The 17,807-nt window shown below is 45.3% G+C and overlaps 1 protein-coding gene across 5 annotated transcripts in view; it reads left to right on the forward strand.

Moving 5' to 3' along the window:
* Positions 1–17,807, forward strand: part of LOC139060456 (protein IWS1 homolog) — an 84,099-nt gene that overhangs the window by 26,395 nt on the left and 39,897 nt on the right. For 4 of the 5 annotated variants that reach the window (XM_070539588.1, XM_070539591.1, XM_070539592.1 and 1 more), the window contains exons 5-8: positions 698–1,051; positions 6,625–6,804; positions 15,360–15,517; positions 16,935–17,244. In XM_070539588.1, the coding sequence (XP_070395689.1) occupies positions 698–1,051; positions 6,625–6,804; positions 15,360–15,517; positions 16,935–17,244 (1,002 nt within the window). The remainder of the gene's footprint in view (positions 1–697; positions 1,052–6,624; positions 6,805–15,359; positions 15,518–16,934; positions 17,245–17,807) is intronic. The other variant, XM_070539590.1, reaches the window with a different exon arrangement.

Genomic DNA, 17,807 nt, shown 5'->3' on the forward strand with positions numbered 1-17,807 from the left:
GGTGCGCTGCATCATGGGGCCGTAGTGACAGCGAGCGCTCGTGGTCATTGAGTAAGATCTGATTGTTTGCTTGTGGTGCGTGCCAATGTTTACCGAATGTTTACTGCAATTGATTTGACCGTTAAAACTAGAAACGTTGCACAGGTTAAACAAGCGCGAACACACGGGACGGAAAGAAGACACGAACAACACGAGCGCTAACTAAGAATTGAAACTGCAAGGAAATCCTGCGCCTCCTGGTGTAACGTTGCACATGCACGATAAATCAAACCACAAATTTCGATGGTAGATGCTGATAACATACTAGCTCAAAACGACGTAAGAAAGAATAACAGACAAGGTAAAACAAACACGAGAAGAGCGAACGCTCCAGAAAGTCACTGTTCTTGCGAACAGCCCTTTCTGCACGCTCGAAAAAAAAATATATCAGCGACTCAGCAAAAACAATCCCCTTTCAGTTACTCATATACTGGCAACGGCGTCCAGGCCCTGCGTAATATCTCCGCCGCGTCGAAAATGTCACATTGTCTCCTTTCATTTGTGCCTCGAAGAACGCTCTTTGGATCAAATTTGAACCCTCGCTTCACTGAGTTGCCTGATATTTTGCTATAGCTATCAACGCTTCGCCTTCCAGGCGGAAGTGGGATTCTTTTTTTCTGTCGTGTATATGCCCCATGTTGCTCTTCCTCTAACGTAGGACGGCCACGTGAAGCCAGCGCCCACGGCGGACACCGCCGTGAAGCCTTCCGGAAGCACCACGAAGCAGAAGGCGGGTCTCATCTGCTGCGGCTGCGGTCGCGTTTTAGCACTGCCGACGCCCACTGATGGCACCACGGCCGACAAAGATGCACAGAAGCCAGCCGAGGGTGCAGCACGGGGCCGCGACATCGAGCATTCCATGCACGGCGAGAGTGAAGAAGAAGAAAGCGAGGAAACCCCGCAGCCCAAATTTCCCGAGAGTCTACCGTCAGAGGATTACGTGCCTACTTCGGAGGCCGGCCAAGTTGCACCACAAGTCGTCGAAAGCTTGGGCCCTTTTTCCGATGACGATGTGAGTAATAAAGGGCTCACGTTGAATGCCCGCTACGCCCTAATCACAGCTGCTTGAAAGGAGCTGTGATCAGAGCTGTGATCAGGGTGATCAGGGCGTTCGTTGGAAGGTTTGATAGTTCAAATACCGTAGGTTACTGCTAATTTTGCGACAAGGCGTAGGATTAGAGGGTTTCATGTTTCATCAGGCATCATTTCGCATAGTATATTGGGATGCTTCGAGTTTTGGCACGTTGCCCAATTGAACAGACAAAATTGAGTGAGGGGACGAAGTAGATCATGTAGTGCTGACAATAATGAATTCGGTGCAGATAGTTTTGAGTTCAATAAAACAGGATAATGGAGATCTCCGAAGGAAGTCATTGCTTTTGAGCGCGCATCTTTAGATTTATTATTATAATGCATATCCCACACCAAAGAAAACTGAATCCAGGGTACTTTTGTGGCTTTTGTGTCAGTCAGTCACCCCCTTGCACTTATAGAAGAGCGTGTTTGAGAAAATTAATACGCCTATAATAATGAGTGAGTTTTGCTATTCCACCCGGTCTCTTAGTGGGTTGTTTTCGCGAAATTCGACACTACGTTTCTTTACAACAATGTATTTTATTCTGGCCCTACCCTAGCATTTCAGATGACCGCCAATGTGATCCCAAAGTGCTTTCCCAGAGGCTTATCAGCATAAAGCGAAGGAAAAAAAGACTAGCACGTCCCTCCAAAGGGATTCGAACAGTAAACCTAATGATTGTTATTCAGAACATTTAACTCTCGGCAACTTCGCCGACACTCCCACCTACGAAGAAATGTACAACACATAACGAGTGCAGAGCCACCTCTAGTACTGATGTTAGGCTGACATGACGCTCTTCGTCTATCTACTAGTGAACACCAGGGTGAAACAACTTAAGCAAAGCTAGCAGTAAGATTTGGAAGGCTAGAACGAGAGAGGGCGAAATAAGTGCCTCCTTATTTTACGTCCAGGGCGCGCCATCGCTGCAACAAATTACGAGTTCTTGTCGATAATAGAAATCTCTTCCATGCAGCTGCGAGTGTTTATTCTAACTGATACTGCATGAGGCCGTGCAAGACTTATGAGACATGATATTACGCCAGCACCTATGCTACACCAGAAAGAACATGCGCTTAATTGACCATGATTGACCGCCGTTGATTGATTCCCACTTGGTCATCTATAAAACAGCAGCGAGCTTATTATTTTAAATGGAGTCAGTGGTAAAAAGCAAAAGGTTGGAGAGGAAATAAAAGAAACAGCTTGGTCTCTCTCTACACTTATACACTGAAGACGCCATACGCATGAAGACGCCAAATGACACTCATAGCCGATTGTGGCCATATGACGTGCTCAAACGATGGCTTATTTGAAGGTGTCTGTTTCACACAAAACACCCTTTAAACATACTGATGTCACTGAAAGGGAACAACAAGAATGTTCAGCTATTGAGCACACCAGTTTTATAAGTTTTTAGTGGAGGGAAGGGCGCAAGAACTGTGTTTTCAAATTTTATCCATGCTCGAGAGTGTTGTTTTATTTAGTGTGTACGCTATCTAAGGTTGAAGACTGGGCCTGTTTGTATAACATACTGAATGTTCGGTTGCGCATTTGGCTGAACACACAGAATGTAGGGAAAACATAGGGAATTCAAAAGATGGAAATTCAAGATGATGAGCAACACAAGAAGAAAGTGAGAACAGGCGCGAACGTTTCGACAAGTGGACTTGTCTTTTTCAAGGCGACATACGCTAAGGGACCCGCTATGACCCTTTGAAGTCCATCTTTCCTCGCCAAGAGCATCGTGGCTAAGCTTTACGCTACTTACCTCTGTGAAATCTAACAGGGTCTTAATTATTGAAGTGCGCAAATACTACAAGTAACCACAGGCGTCATTTGAGCTCTTTGAATGATGTAGCATCTATTTCAAGGTCATCGTTGCTAATAAGGGGAGCTTTTTACGATTACACATACAATATGTCTCACTAGCAGCATGCAAGTTTTCTAACGTTTATGAGAGCATGTGGTTGTCCTGGAAGTATAGGGCAGATGTGCATGGATTTTGGACTGCTGGATGATAGCTTCGCACAAGACTTCATGTACTTCATTGTTTTTTAGATTTTACCTTTGCGTGATACGTTACTGTGATTCGTCACCTCTCAGTGCACGTCGCACCTCTCCATGGAATAATGGTAGGCGTTCTACGAGATTAAAGATTTAGCAAAGTATCACTGCGTAGTGTTCCAGAACCTATCGAAACAACTTAGTATTGCATTGACAAATCAGCCTTTCGGAGCGTTCGGTAATGCTAACGCGTCATAATTGCTTAGGCTGTATTGCAGTATCTGCTAATTAAAATCTAAGCAGTTTCTCGGCTTGTTACTGTCTTAGTAGGCGTAGGTGTTTCACAACAAACAAGTGGCGTCACTAATGATAAAACCACGCCAAAACTTTGTACTCCAACTGGGACATGATTGAGCGATAACTAAATTTATCATCTATATCTTCCTCACCGGACGGACTAGTAGCAAGTGCAAATTTAAATCTACGCGCATTGTTTGAGGTGATCAAGGTCATGCCACGTCGTTAGGCAATCACAGTAACCTATCGCGGTAGTCAACGGCTTAAGGCGTGCTTGCGCAGCCGGCTTAACGTATCACAACTCATCATCGTCATCATCAGCACCATCATCATCATCACCAGCCTGGCTACGCCCACTGCACGGCGAAGGCCTCTCCCATATTTCTCCAACTATCACAAGTCACTCAAGGACACAAGTCTCTATTGCCTTTAGTGCTCGCATGAAAATTCTATACAGGCTTTTCTTCTTTTTCGCGGAATCGGTGCCAAATACTTGACGACGACGAAAATAAATCCATGTACCGTAGTAGTAAACTTACGGCTGTTCGTATTTAAGCCGGTAAGTGTTGGGTTATTTATTTTGTTTATTTAAAATGCTCTCAATGCAACCTCGACGTTCCAGAGAGGTGTAACACAATAGTGACACAGTTTTGAACGCTGATTTTGCGGATTGCTGGCAACGGAGAAGGCGATGTGATTCCATTCTAATGACTTATTTGGTAGGAAGAATGAAAGTGAGAGTTTACGCCACGGCTTCGTATTTCATCATTAAATGAACACGTGTTGATAAGTATTATCAGAAATTGGTTATGGTATTTCTACTATCGCAATTTGGTGGGGCAGAATCCTAGAATCTGTTAGGCCATTGCTGGCTTCGGATATGTCGTCCATGTGTGCCGATGTCGTGGTGTTGTTGAGGTTTTTCGGGATGTTTTTGTTCGCCATTCCATGCGCATTCCTTTCCAGCAATAGACGGGTTCCCATTATGGCGCCGATTCCAACTGGCCAGCAGGTATAACGACTGAAAGATGGGCAAGCTGGAATGAGTTCAATTCGCATATAGGTGTAATTATGAGGCACACACAGCAGAGAAAGGCAATTGGAGGCAGCGCAGATAAGGACGCGCCATCATTGTCTTTCGTTACGCAGAGGTGTTCTTTTTTTGCGCCCTGTTTTTTCAAAGCGACCTGTAGGTGGTTGTCGCCAGTCACGATGTCATTCTCGTCTGCGGCTGATTCGGCGCCCACGAAATTAAGATGTTTGTGTGATGAGGCGGGACCTTAATTGGGTTGACCTCACATCGCATTTGTGACGCGGTAATTGAGTCCTATCCGCAAACCGGATTGTGCATTCCGAGCAATATGCTGCAGGGTTATTAAAGTCGCAGTGTAAGGCTCGCTGGGAATGGTAAGCTTTTGCTGAGGAAATTCCAGTTGGGACTGCCTTGCTGATATCTGCGGGTACAGCTCCGTACTCTGCTCTGCCTTCGCAGCGCTTGCTTTGCTCCCCCAGCTTGCCGCGCGTGTGTTGCACGCGGACGAATGAACGCGTCCACCAGATCAAGCAATGTGTAGTGACGATGGAAGCACAAACGGTGACAAAACTGTCAATTAAGCATTTGACTATACTGGGCGCTCTTTTGCCCCCAAATTCAAGTAGCAAACTTATTAGGACGCGACCGCCGAGAGCAGCCCCTGATCGTGGAATTTAAACATATGGATCAAGCCCTTACGCCGCTTGTATACGTGTCTCGCGGTAGATACAAAAGTAAGTACTGTTTTCTGGAGTATGCTGTATTAGGTACTGTCAGCGTCAAATTAAACGCGAAAAGTGCAGCGCGTGGCCAAAGCATAACTGGAGTTGTAGTGTGCCTGCCTTCTGTTTACCATATGTTCGACCGAACTGCGCGATGACGCTCTCTCCCAATACGGCGATATTTTCTTTTCTGTTATGGCTCTCTTTTATTTGAAAGCGAGAAAATAAAAATAGAAAAAAAGGAACCTGAAATACCGCAGTATACGGTGACACAGTGCAACGCAACCTATAGGTGTTGTTGCACAGTGCGGCGGAGGAGGGTGCGCTATCGGCGTCAAATGAGACACGGTATAGCGGTGCGCATGGTACAGCTTGCGCGTCTGACAGTCATTGTTATAGAGGTGTATTCGCTCATCCGGTTTGCCAACAAGAGGGGCGAGGATCTCGTCCTACTGCGATTTCTTTAGTTGAGCGGTGATTTGGCGAGTTGGTTAATTTCCGTGATTACTTTAGCTTCACCTTTCTTTGATCTTTCTTACAAATAACACATCACCAGGACAGAAACAAGAATATCCCAGTACCGATCGAGCATCATCGCACGGTGCGGTCAAACCGGATGTGCAGGCCGGCCAGTGGTGATCAGCGGCACGATGTTGCGCCTTTAGTTATGCCTTGGCCACGTGCTCAGCTTCTGGCGTTTCATTTGCCACCGATAGTACAACGGTACGAGTTACGCGTAGACTCATCAAGCAAGTCTTTCTCGCTTCAGAATTCTCGATAACCATAACGCATGTTTGAGACAACGCATGAGTCATACGCCGAGCGATGCATTAAAAGAGTAATTATCCTGAGAAAGACGGTCAGCGGCCAAGAGCCAAACAATGTACTCGTAACACTATATCGTCGTCTTTAATATTGTCGTCCTTCTTGCCAAGTCATCGTCGTCGCCGCGGTGCGGTTGTCGTAGCTCAAGAAACACTCGTTTTATACACACAGAATTACTCGCCTTACACAGACAAGTTGCGCTGTCAGGTAACACTTCGCGGAGCGGCAAGCGAGGCTGTAGATAAGCAGCTACTTCAATGTTTTGTATATCGGCGGTTGGCAACACTAGGTGTTAGCTCGGGCAATTTACTTCTGAGATATTTACGAGTGCTTTGCTTATTCTTTCATCAGTTGTACACATGTGATTTACCTGTGTGAAATTGATGTTCTGAGAAAAATGCGCCCATCAGTCAACACCGTCACGTGTCCTTTGCTTCGCCGTGTTCTTGAAGCCAGGATGTTGGGCACCGCTGAAAATGCATTGCCGGTGTTTCTCGAGCACTCGCGCCCATGATAACTCTATAACGTGTTGCTAGAGACCGAGCGAATGGCCCAAGGGTAAAAGAATTTTGAAAAAAACACGGAGATACAGTTCCTTTTTTTCACTCCCCCACCACCGCGTCCAGGATGAAGAGTATGAGGGCGAGGGAGACTATTACGAGGACAGCAGCATCGGGTGGTTCCGTACGTGGGTCCTCTGCTCGGTGGCTGCCATTGTGCTCATGGTCCCGTTCGCGCTGACTTTCATGTCGTACGAGGCTGCCGGCAGGCTCCACGGCAAGTCTACTCCGCCGTTTGCCGTAGAGGTAAAATGGTTTCAGATTAATATGTCGCAGCAGACGCGGTTGAACGAATGGTACAACTCTCACGAGAGGTTCTATCGCTCTTTCAGCGTTCACCATTTGCACAACGTTGCTCAGATTTTCGTCGATTTCGAGTAACCGCAGATGCACCCATTGTTACCACTTATTGTGTCGCCTATTCTACCGGGGAAGTTTTTATGTAAACGATCACAGAGATTAGAGCTGTATATCCTACTTTTAGGTTTCTGACACCTTCTGGGTGTGAGTCAAGGGTAGCCATATGTATAATTATTATTAGAATATGTCAGCCGCTAGATCGGAAAAAGGAAATAAGGTGCATTAACCTCATGTTTTCCAAAAGCAAATGTGCAATAGAAACGTCGATAGATAACGGGGTGAAAAGATGGCCACCATGTAAGCAACGATCGCTGCTGTGTCATATTCACGTCGAAAGTAGTGGCAGTTTGCGCTAGTGCCGAAATTGCAGCAAATCGAAGAAGTCCCGCTGAAAGTACGGGAGCAGCGCTTCAGCGTTGCCTTAAAACGTCGCCAAGTTAATCTCTTTTGATTGATGCTCTGCTCAGTACAGACGAGCACATATTCCAAATTAGCACTCTTGTTTTGTTTCGATTACGGGCTTGTTCTTCCATCCCAGATCTATTCCCAATTACATTAAAATCGGAAAATAGACCATTATAAACCATGGTGTCCTTATTGTTACCATATTATTCAGATTGGCCGCCTCTAGATAAAAACTGATTTGCGCAGTTTTGTGCGTAAATACCAAAAATATTTTGTTGTACCGCTAGAGCTCTTATGGTACCCTGTGTACTTTCCCTACTGCTCCAAATTTCTGAGGTGGCCGACAGTGAAAATTTCAAAACGAATGAAGGCCCATGCTGACAAGTCTGCCTTGCATTCTTAAAAGTTTGTCCGCCATTTGCAGTTTCAAGTTTCCTTTCATTTCCAAGAGGTTGTACGAGGCAGGAAAAAAAATCTGCATATTCATCTTGATAAACACCCTGCGTACTGTGGTTCCCAGCCTTGGCAGTGCGTAGCTGCCACGCGGTTACTAGAAAAATATAGGAAATAGACAAGTTTGTAACAAGCAAGATAAACACAAGATAACATACTCCAGAATATGGGAATAAAAAGTATAACTACAAAGTTTAAGTGTTTCACGTAATTTCACATATTAGAGATCAACACTGGACAAAAAACATATTGGAGCAAAAGCGCTTGGTTTGTGAGACAAACAAAAAGGTGCTCATGTATCTACAAAAGCAGCAAGCTAAACTGATGCGCATTAGCTATTGGCAAATGCCAACTTTAATTAGGCATGCAAGTTTTGCTGACATGATTCGTAAATTACGCAGGCCTAAGCTTGCATATATGAAATGGCAATTCGTAGGAATTTAAGAGGCTTGCTAAATTATTCTTTAGCATTTGTGAGCTATCAATTCTTCTAAAACGATACGCACTACTGTGTTCTTAAGTTTCTTGTGAGGTGTAAAGGGGTGGGGGGAGGCGTTTCTTTAATTATGCTAGTTCAGTGAGAGGCAGATGTTTTTCTTGTTATTGCAGTAAACCTTTTGTAGAACTTGGGTACTATGAATTTCTCGCACTCTTCTAATTGGAAAATTTTCAAATAGGTGTCAATAAATAATAAGACAAATAAGGCGGTTGCTTAGTACGACATGTTGGTGATCGCCGATAGTATCATTCTCTGCAGTAAAAACAATATGCGCAAATTGGGGTCAGTTGTAGCGCCCAATTGGAATGACACAATTAACACGAGGGGCCAATAATGTGTTATATAGTAGCACTCTTACTGAAGGAGCCAAAACGTATAGGTTACCATTTAGCACACTAGTTTTGGGACTCAGCTTTTAGAAAAGCTTTTTTTGTAAAGAAATTTACGCAGAAGATTACTACTACCACGCAAATTGCCTTCGTAGACAGCAGGCTTAGTCACATGTGGGCGGCCAGGCACGGTCTTACTCGAAGGTGGAAGAGGCAAAGACATAACAAGAAGCTTCGCAGACGTATACACGCGCTCAACAAGCAAGTGACCGAGTATGCGGAACAACTATGCAGGGAAAACTGGATGAAGATGTGTGATGACCTGCAAGGCACACTGTCTACGAAGAAGACTTGGAAGCTGTTGCGACACCTCATAGATCCATTAAAAAGCAAGAGCGCATGCGTCCGAGACCTCACAAGAACGATCAACAGTTACGACGGGGACGGGGAGAAGCTCATTCGTGAACTCACAAGTAAATACCTCAAGACCGAGAAGAGCGGTAACCTGACCCACGAGTATGAAGGCGATAGCAACGTCGAGATGGACGAAGCCTTCACCGAACTGGAGCTGGTTGCGGCCATCGATGAAAGTAATCAAGGCAGCGCACCGGGAATTGACGGCGTTACATACAAGATGCTAAAAAATATGGGCGACAAAAGCCGAGCTGAACTGCTAAACCTCGTCAACGCGTCCTGGGAGAAGGGTTCGTTACCAAAAGAATGGAAAGAAGCGGAGGTGCATTTAATTCCCAAGCCGGGGAAACCACCCCACGTCGACAATCTACGCCCCATCTCCCTCACGTCATGTGTAGGGAGGTGGTCGAGCGTATGGTGTTCAAGAGACTACAGAGACATTTGGATGTCACTGATCAGATGCCACCGACCATGTACGGATTCCGGAGGCACCTGAGCACGCAAGACGTCTTGGTGCAAATACACGAGCTGGTTATCAAGCAAGCGAACACCCCTACGCCAAGAGCTATCCTGGCGCTCGATCTCAAGGGGGCCTTCGATAACGTCACACACGAAAGTATTCTTCGTAACCTGCACCAAACGGGATGCGGAAAGCGAACATTCAAATATGTGCAGGATTTCTTAACCAATGGAACGGCAACCATCAAAATTGGAGAGGAGAAGTCGGAACCGATAGCCCTGGGAGACAGAGGCACTCCGCAAGGATCGGTTCTTTCGCCGCTTCTCTTCAACCTGGCACTCCTCCCTCTCCCGACTTTGCTTCAAGACATAGAGGGCATAGATCACGCTCTCTATGCAGACGATATCACTGTGTGGACGTCGAGGGCAGGGTCGGAGAGTTGGATGGAGGAGACCCTTCAGAGAGTGGCAAAGACCATGCACGAGTTCGCTAAATTGTGCGGCCTCAGTTGCTCGCCACAGAAGTCCGAGTTACTCGTCATCAAGCCAAGAAGAAAGAAAGGAGACCAAGAGAACGTACGCATCACCATCGACGGGATGACCATAACACCAACCACGCAAGCACGTATCCTGGGTGTCCTCTTCCAGAACAATGGCAAGGCGGGGGCGTCAATCGACAAAATCAAAGTTTCAACGGAACAAATTTCGAACATGATCAGAAGAGTCACAAACAGACAAAGGGGATTGAAGGAGGACGATGTACTGACGCTCGTCCAGGCCTTCTTGACGTCGCGCATCGTTTACGTGGCGCCGTACCTCAAGTTACTGAAAAAAGACAGGGACCAGTTGAACGTCATTATACGAAAGGCAACCAAGATGGCGCTGGGCATTCCGAAGCATTCTTCGACCGACAAGCTTCTCGGCATGGCCAAGCACAACGTCGTCGAAGAGCTAATAGAAGCTCATCGATCTAATCAAAGAGTTCGGCTCAGTCAGACGTCGGCGGGACGTCGCGTTCTTGCCAAGTTGGGCTGGCAAGAGGCAGAGCGGAAGGAAACGGGGCCGTTACCCAGGTTGTGGGTGCATAAAATCCACAGTAAGCCACTGCCTAGAAACATGAGGTCGGGTCGTAACGACGGCCGCGAGCAGCTCGTATAGCGGCCTTGACGGAGACTTTGGGTCAAATAGTAGAAGAGGAAGAGGGGGTCACTCTCTTCACAGACGCTTCGTTACCCAAGTTTTCATCGAAAGCAACGCTGGCAGTTACGACGCGGGATGTGCTCGTAACCTGCGCCTCCATCAAGACGTCTTTTCCAGAGGTGGCAGAAGAGGCCGCTATAGCGCTAGCACTCGCGCAGCCCAAGGTGGGAAGAATTGTCACCGACTCGCAAAAGGCGTATAACAACTACAGGAAGGGGTGGGTGTCTCTTGCGGCACTAGATATTCTCCAAAGTAAACGCGACGTACCTGAAAGGAAAGTTGAGTTAATATGGACACCGGCTCACTCTGGGCTGGAGGGCAACGAACTTGCCCACCAGTTCGCCCGAGAGATGGAACACCGGGTTGAGGAAGGTGAGCCACAGTCCATATTTAGTTACAGAGACATTACGAACCATTATAAGACGGAGAGGCGCCGTTACCCCGATCCTCACAAATCGCTTAGCAGAGAACAGCAAGCGATCTACAGGCAAATACAGGCAGGATCCTTCCCGCACCCTTACCTTCAAAACAAGATGTACCCGGAAAGGTACGAGAAGGATTGTAACTTCTGTAAAACTCATTTAGGCACGCTCCAACACGTCATTGGAGTATGCGATTTCATCAAGGCGATCCCCCCACCTCTTAACTGCTCCGCTACCCTACCCCATCCCTCATCCACCCTTACCGAGCGATGGGAGACCTTACTAACCAGCACCGCCCTGGAAGACCAGCTCGTCCTGATCTCCAGGGGCCAGGCTGCTAGGGAAGCATATGGGCCCCGTGAAGAGGGAACCACTTCCGTCGACGGCGTCTAAGAAGATGTCGAGCTGGGCTCAATAAAGTTGTTTCTCTCTCTCTCTCTCTCAGCTTTTAGATTACAAGGTTCACGTGATCACTTCATCGTAGTACCATAGAAAAATATACACCTAGGATTTTGATACTGTCTACAAGCTCAATCAGTGCGATATTTTTATGGGTCATGCTATTTTGTGATGGAACGGTTCTGCCTTTCAGACGAAAAATATAGTTTTACTTTAGGCTGAATTCGCACATCAGCAGTTTTGGTTCGACCAGGGACTAAGATTGAGAAGCGCTTCGTTTGACGGGGTAATGAGCTCACTGAAAGAATGTGATGTCAGAAAGATGCTTGTGCCGTCCGCGTAGAGTGCAAACTTTGCATTCGAGTAAATATTCATCACATCCTTATGATAAATATTAAAGCTAAGGGGTCCACAATGCTGCCTTGTGATATTATAGAAAGTATATCTGTCTTAGAACCGGAAATGGTTTGCCTAACAAGTGGCCGTCTATCTTGAATGTGTGGTCTTGTAAATTCAAGGAGTCTACTATCTTCCAAACGGTTAAGCTTGTGAAAGTGAACGCTGTGGTCAATATAATTTATTGCTTTTATAAATCCCACCAATATACCATAACTGAGGAGCTTGTTTCGATACTATTAAGAATTGTGGGACAGTCTCGGGTCCAAACCCCAACTAGCCATTCAGGCATTATCTTGCATAGTTCTTCTTCCTTACAATGTCACCGCCACATTACAAGAAGAGATCACTCATGGAAGGATAGTTCCCACGTGAAATGGTTCCCACAAAATGTATTCTTTTTGATTCGATAGGTCCAACTACGTGCACTTTTGTTTTCGAAGACCATGCCTAGTGTTTCTTGGGTAATTTGTGTTTGTTACATAAGCTGTTCACACGATTTAGAAATATTTTCTCTAAGCCATTGTAAAATATTCTTGGAAGAGAAATATTGTCCCGTAATTATTCATATCTAGCTTGTTTAATTTTACATAGCACCATTACAACTGTAGTTGTTACCTTTTCTAAAAACACCGGTTGAAATGTACAAGAGCTCAGAAATCTCGTGCAAGACAATTTTGTCAGGTGTCATTTCTATCCCGCTTGAGTAACGACATGAAGAATTTTTAATACTCAACACAGCCCGCACTTAATCATCTGTAGGTGGAACAAAGTGTGTTCTGATGTTGTGGAAAAGTAAGATTCGGAAGTTTAGCTGTGGTAATATCAGTATCTCTGTGCTCGAAATATACATTGGACACTTCTATCAATTCCTGCCATGATAACTCACGTTTTCTGTGAGCACTTGTTTCGGTAGGCTAAGTGCTACTTTGTAGCCCGATTACAGAATTCACTTCAAATTATTATACAGCTGTTCGGTATGAGAGCAGGAAGGTAATGCCATACAATGATAAGAATCTCTTGCTTGTCGTAATTCGTTGGTCAAGTTCCTTCTGTATTTGTTAGAAGCCTTCAGATCTTTACAGTTCTTGTATTCAGGAAATTTACCATAGAGCTTGTCACGGCTTCATATTTTCTAAGTAGGCACCTCGTTAACGAATGCTTCTCACAGTTTTTGTACTTATGTTTATGTAAACAGCGTTTTGAATATATATAAACGATCTTTGTGGTGAATATACTGTAAGCTGCTGCAGCATTATTCTCCCGAAGCATATTCTCCCAGTTTTTATCTAACTCTGCATGAAACGCCTGCCAAATATCTGCGGTAATATTTTGATCAAACGTGACAGCTTTTTTATATATGGTGCAATATCATCGATTTAACACACATGCAAACTGGCATGTGTTTAACTACAAAATGCGTCAAAACAAAACTGCTGACATTGGGAGGATCTCAATTTGTCGAAAATAGAGGGAGTGGCATTTCACTGGCAGCTGTAATCTTAGTGAGCAGTTACGGGGAAGTTATACAGCCGTTCGCAGAAACTGTATTTAAAACCTCACGCGTCTTCGCATTTTCATAAAACATATCAATAGTCGTATCATCATCGATGATCCCACGTTTTCGACCATCAATTGCCAAAGGCACCACATTATCCACGAATGTAAAGCAAGCATTATTGCTACAGTGAGGGGCTCAGTAACAAGCAAGAAACAGCGCATCTTCGATTACAGCATGCAACACTTAAAAGTCTTCAGTCACACCCAAGAAGTTGACTTACAGTCCACATAATATAAACTCATTTACCAACAAGGATAAACTCTATGTTTGTTTGTTTGTTTGTTTGCTTGTTTATTTTTTTATTGACAAAACAAAGCTCAAGAGCGGTTTGTCTTGGTGCCAAGGCAAAAGGCGGCACTAAAAGCCACCTGACTAGGCCTTTGACACCAGACAGCATGCGCAGCACACAACGTGATTTTCTCTTCAAATGAAACGTTTTCTTTGGGGTAGATAAAAAAACATATCGCTAGGATCAGTGTACCCGTTTATGTGAACATAACGATATTGCACAGGTGATTTATTCCTGAAAACAGTTTCAGAATGAGTTTTTATTATTTGCCAATGGCAGATTTTGATGCATGCAACTTAGTCCTCTTTTCATGTAGGCGAAACCTGTAAATATGGTGCCTGTTTTATGACCGAGGTGCAGTATGAGTCTATTGAGCTTAAGGATGGCTGACACATCAGTGAGCTATGGCAGAAATGTCGTTCGAACATTTGGCAAGAGCGGCATGTCCGCCATTTTTACGCACCAGGGTACGCATCGGAATGCGCAAACCAAAAAAACAATTCTTTTCCGAGGAAAAGAGCAGCTTCCTTGGGCGAAGAGTCATGTTTTCAGCCACGTAGACATTATGCTGTTTGCATTTCATGTTTCCCTTCTTAGCAAGCTAAGCATCACCTCATTCCTAACGCACAAAACCTACGCTGATTTATCGCTGTTTCACGGGCTTTCTAGGTAACTATTAAGGGCGACATCTCGTTTTCTCAATAGCACAACCTCTAGTCTCTGGGTGACTACGCTTACCTTGCTCAGCAGACTTTCCCCTTCGTCATAGCCACACCATACCAGCTGCGGTGACTTATTAGTGGCTACGGTGTTGAGATGCTAAGCATCTGGTCACGGGATCAAATCTCGGCCGCAGCGGCCTCATTTCGGTGAAGGGGGGGGGGGAATGCAAAACCACCCGTGTCGCGTGCATTGTGGGCACAATAATGACCACCTGGTGGTCAAAATTAATCCGTAGTCCTCCACTATGGCGTGCCTCATAGTCAATTCGCGGTTTTGGCACGTAAAGTCCCCAGAATCCAGCCACGCCATGTATTTACAAATTTGGCTGCCTGCTCGACCTCTTGAGATTCACGATATCGAACTCCAAATGAGAAAGTGCAAACGCGCCTTGTTTCTCAATTTTATTAACACTTGGTGCCTCACGTCTTATAGCTCTTTCGCATAGATATCTCACTGTTTCTGAAAAGCATGAAAATGGGCAGATAATGCCAGAACAACAGACTGTTCCATGGAAGGAAACTGAGCCGGATGCTCGAGAAGATAACTTGCATTGCGGTCAATTTCCGCCAACTTCACGAGACTATGCTTTCTTACACGCAACATTTGTAGCAAGAAGGTGGTACTATAGCCATCGGTTTAGCTGAAAAACTTAAGCAAAATCAATTATTCTTGAATTTCACGTTTTTCTTTAATGCAGAAAGCAGCAGGCGAACATGCATGTCAATCTGATACCCGGAATTGTCGTGCGCGTTTTGTCGCAGAAAACCGTATCTTGCCGAGGAGGCACGCTATGAGTTATTCATACGTTTACTGTAGCGTCAGCACTCGTCTTCTTTAGTGCACAAAGAGTTGTAACAGCCGCATTTTCAATAACCTAAATTATTTTTTTAAGGTGCCGGGGGAGTCCTTAGAAGTCCCGAATGACTCTTGTGAACCGCCGGACTACAGTAAGATTGAAGATGTGAACCTGAAAGCGCTGCCCTCGCAAAAGAGAACTCCATCTACGGATATTGTGTCGGTGCGCCGGGTGTTCTGCGTGTACGATATCTTGTACGTATGACAACAGCGTGCCCTTCGTCGATACGACACGTCCAAGCTGTTTACAGTTACGAGACGGCTGTGTCAGTGTTTCTGAATCTGTGTTCTGTAGAGGCGCTCAGGGTTCACTTACAGCACAGATGTGTCAACATGAATTTCGCCCTATGTATTTTGGTGTATGCACAACACCGTTACGAGCTTAGCGTGGGCCTATATATATATATATATATATATATATATATATATATATATATATATATATATATATATATATATATATATATATATCTCGGGTGATCGTCCCAACGGCCAGGTACGTCTCCTGTGATCTGCGGCGACTCCGCCGAGCGGCGGACCCGAACCGTCGCTTCCGCGTGGCGAAGGAGACGTCCGGGCCCCGGCCTGCGAGGGGACGTACCTGGCCGTTGGGGCGATCACCCCGATATATATATATATATATATATATATATATATATTGCATGGTATTGTATGTATTATGTATGTTTTAGGGCTTACTGACAGCCGTTATTGATTTTCGAAGTTATTATGCTCCCGAAGAACGGTAATTAAAGAAAGATGGCAGCCATTCCAGTCTGTGAAGATGGAATGGCAGCGAATGCTGACGACAGTCAACGCTCTCAAACGAAAAGCAGAGTGCTTTCGCTGCCATTTCATTTTCACAGAGTGGAAGGGTTGTCATTTTTTGCGTTGCGAGTCTGGCGTCGTTGCTGTTTGGTAGGTGCCCGGGCTCGCGATTGTGGTTTTCGCTCAGCGTCGCGGGAATGTTATTCGTCGTTGGTCGTTTAGCGCCGGCGCCATTTACATTCTCGTTGCTGTTCCCTCCGGCGCGCCTCGTACGCATGCTGTTCTTCGGGTGTACGAACTATACCTGTCCACCCCATCGATAAAGCAGCTGTTTTTAGCGCCGATACCTCTCCTGCTTATACACTGTGATAACCTTGACGTCACGCTATTGTTCACGGCGAGCGCTCTAATCTGTTCCGCATTTTGAAGTCTCCGCCGCCGCACTGCAGCCGTAGGGGTTTGTGAGAAATCGCTAAGGCCGTTTCTGTTGCCGGACGCCGAAAAAACTACGGAAGGTTAGTGATATACAGCCTTCGCTGTAAAATTTATGTGGAATAATTTGCCAGATTTTGTATCCGCCTTTCACCGATACCGGCTCTTACGATTTTATGTAATCAGCAAAGTATTCCGATTGAATAAAACATGGTTACCACATACGTGAATAGAAGTGATAGCAAGTCAGTGGTGCTACAAACAGACCTACCGGAAATTCATCTACGTCGACAGCTTTATTAATTTCAGATAAGGAAAATACTTCGCAATATTTATTTGGATATTCGAATTACTCTTTTCGAAATGACTCTGGGATTCACCGCAATACTTCGTCTGCTGCATTGCCTTGCAGAAAGTTACCCAGTTACTGGATCGATTCATGGGATAACTTCCCGTTCGACTTCTGCTCCGACATTATTGTGTACTCCTACTATGTGGACGCCAATAACGATGTTAGGCCGAAGAGACGCATCTTAGTCAACGGCACACCCGACGTGCCCTTTCCTTTGACGGACACTTACCACCATGGTGCACCTACGAATGTCTACGTCACGGTCGGAGGAAGTCGTGCCGACAGTCCAGCTTTGGGCCTGTCCTCCACAGATCCACGACATATCGGCAATCAATTGGTCGAACTTGTCACCGTGCAGCACAAGTACACAGTACGTATTCCTTAAAGCGACCGTACTGGAAGGGCGCGTTTTAGTGAATTGGGGAGTTGCAATAGATTTTTACTAGATGTAATGCGTGACTCATTAACCGCAGCGAGTTACCAAAGCAGTTATCGCTATATTAAAATTGGCAAGGCGTGCGACTGTGAAGCTTTTGTTCACACTTGTGTTGTAAAAGTCCTATTTGAAGTTTGAACAAACCGCTCAAATTTAAATGCCACTTACGCACCAATCTCACCTTGTTCTACCGGGCACACCGCCCATCGGCAGTGGTTTTCTCTAATTATAGCTAACGTTTCCTGTACATTTAGTCCAAAATTTTCGAAAGTTAAGCTCCAGGTACAGTGCTTGCTGCGCTGTTAAATTTATATTGGCTATCTTTGCCGTCGAATAAGTTCAAGTAATTGCGCGAGTATGAAGGAACACGATCAGAAAAAAACAAACAATAGGGGAATAAAGTTATGACGAGTAATAAGCATATAACTTATTTGCATGACGAACTAAATTTGAAATGAAACTAAAGCAGGGAAAGCGATATCATTTCTAGCTCAGTG

This window comes from Dermacentor albipictus, chromosome 5, assembly GCF_038994185.2.
Source record: "Dermacentor albipictus isolate Rhodes 1998 colony chromosome 5, USDA_Dalb.pri_finalv2, whole genome shotgun sequence".
NCBI classification, from domain to species: domain Eukaryota; kingdom Metazoa; phylum Arthropoda; class Arachnida; order Ixodida; family Ixodidae; genus Dermacentor; species Dermacentor albipictus.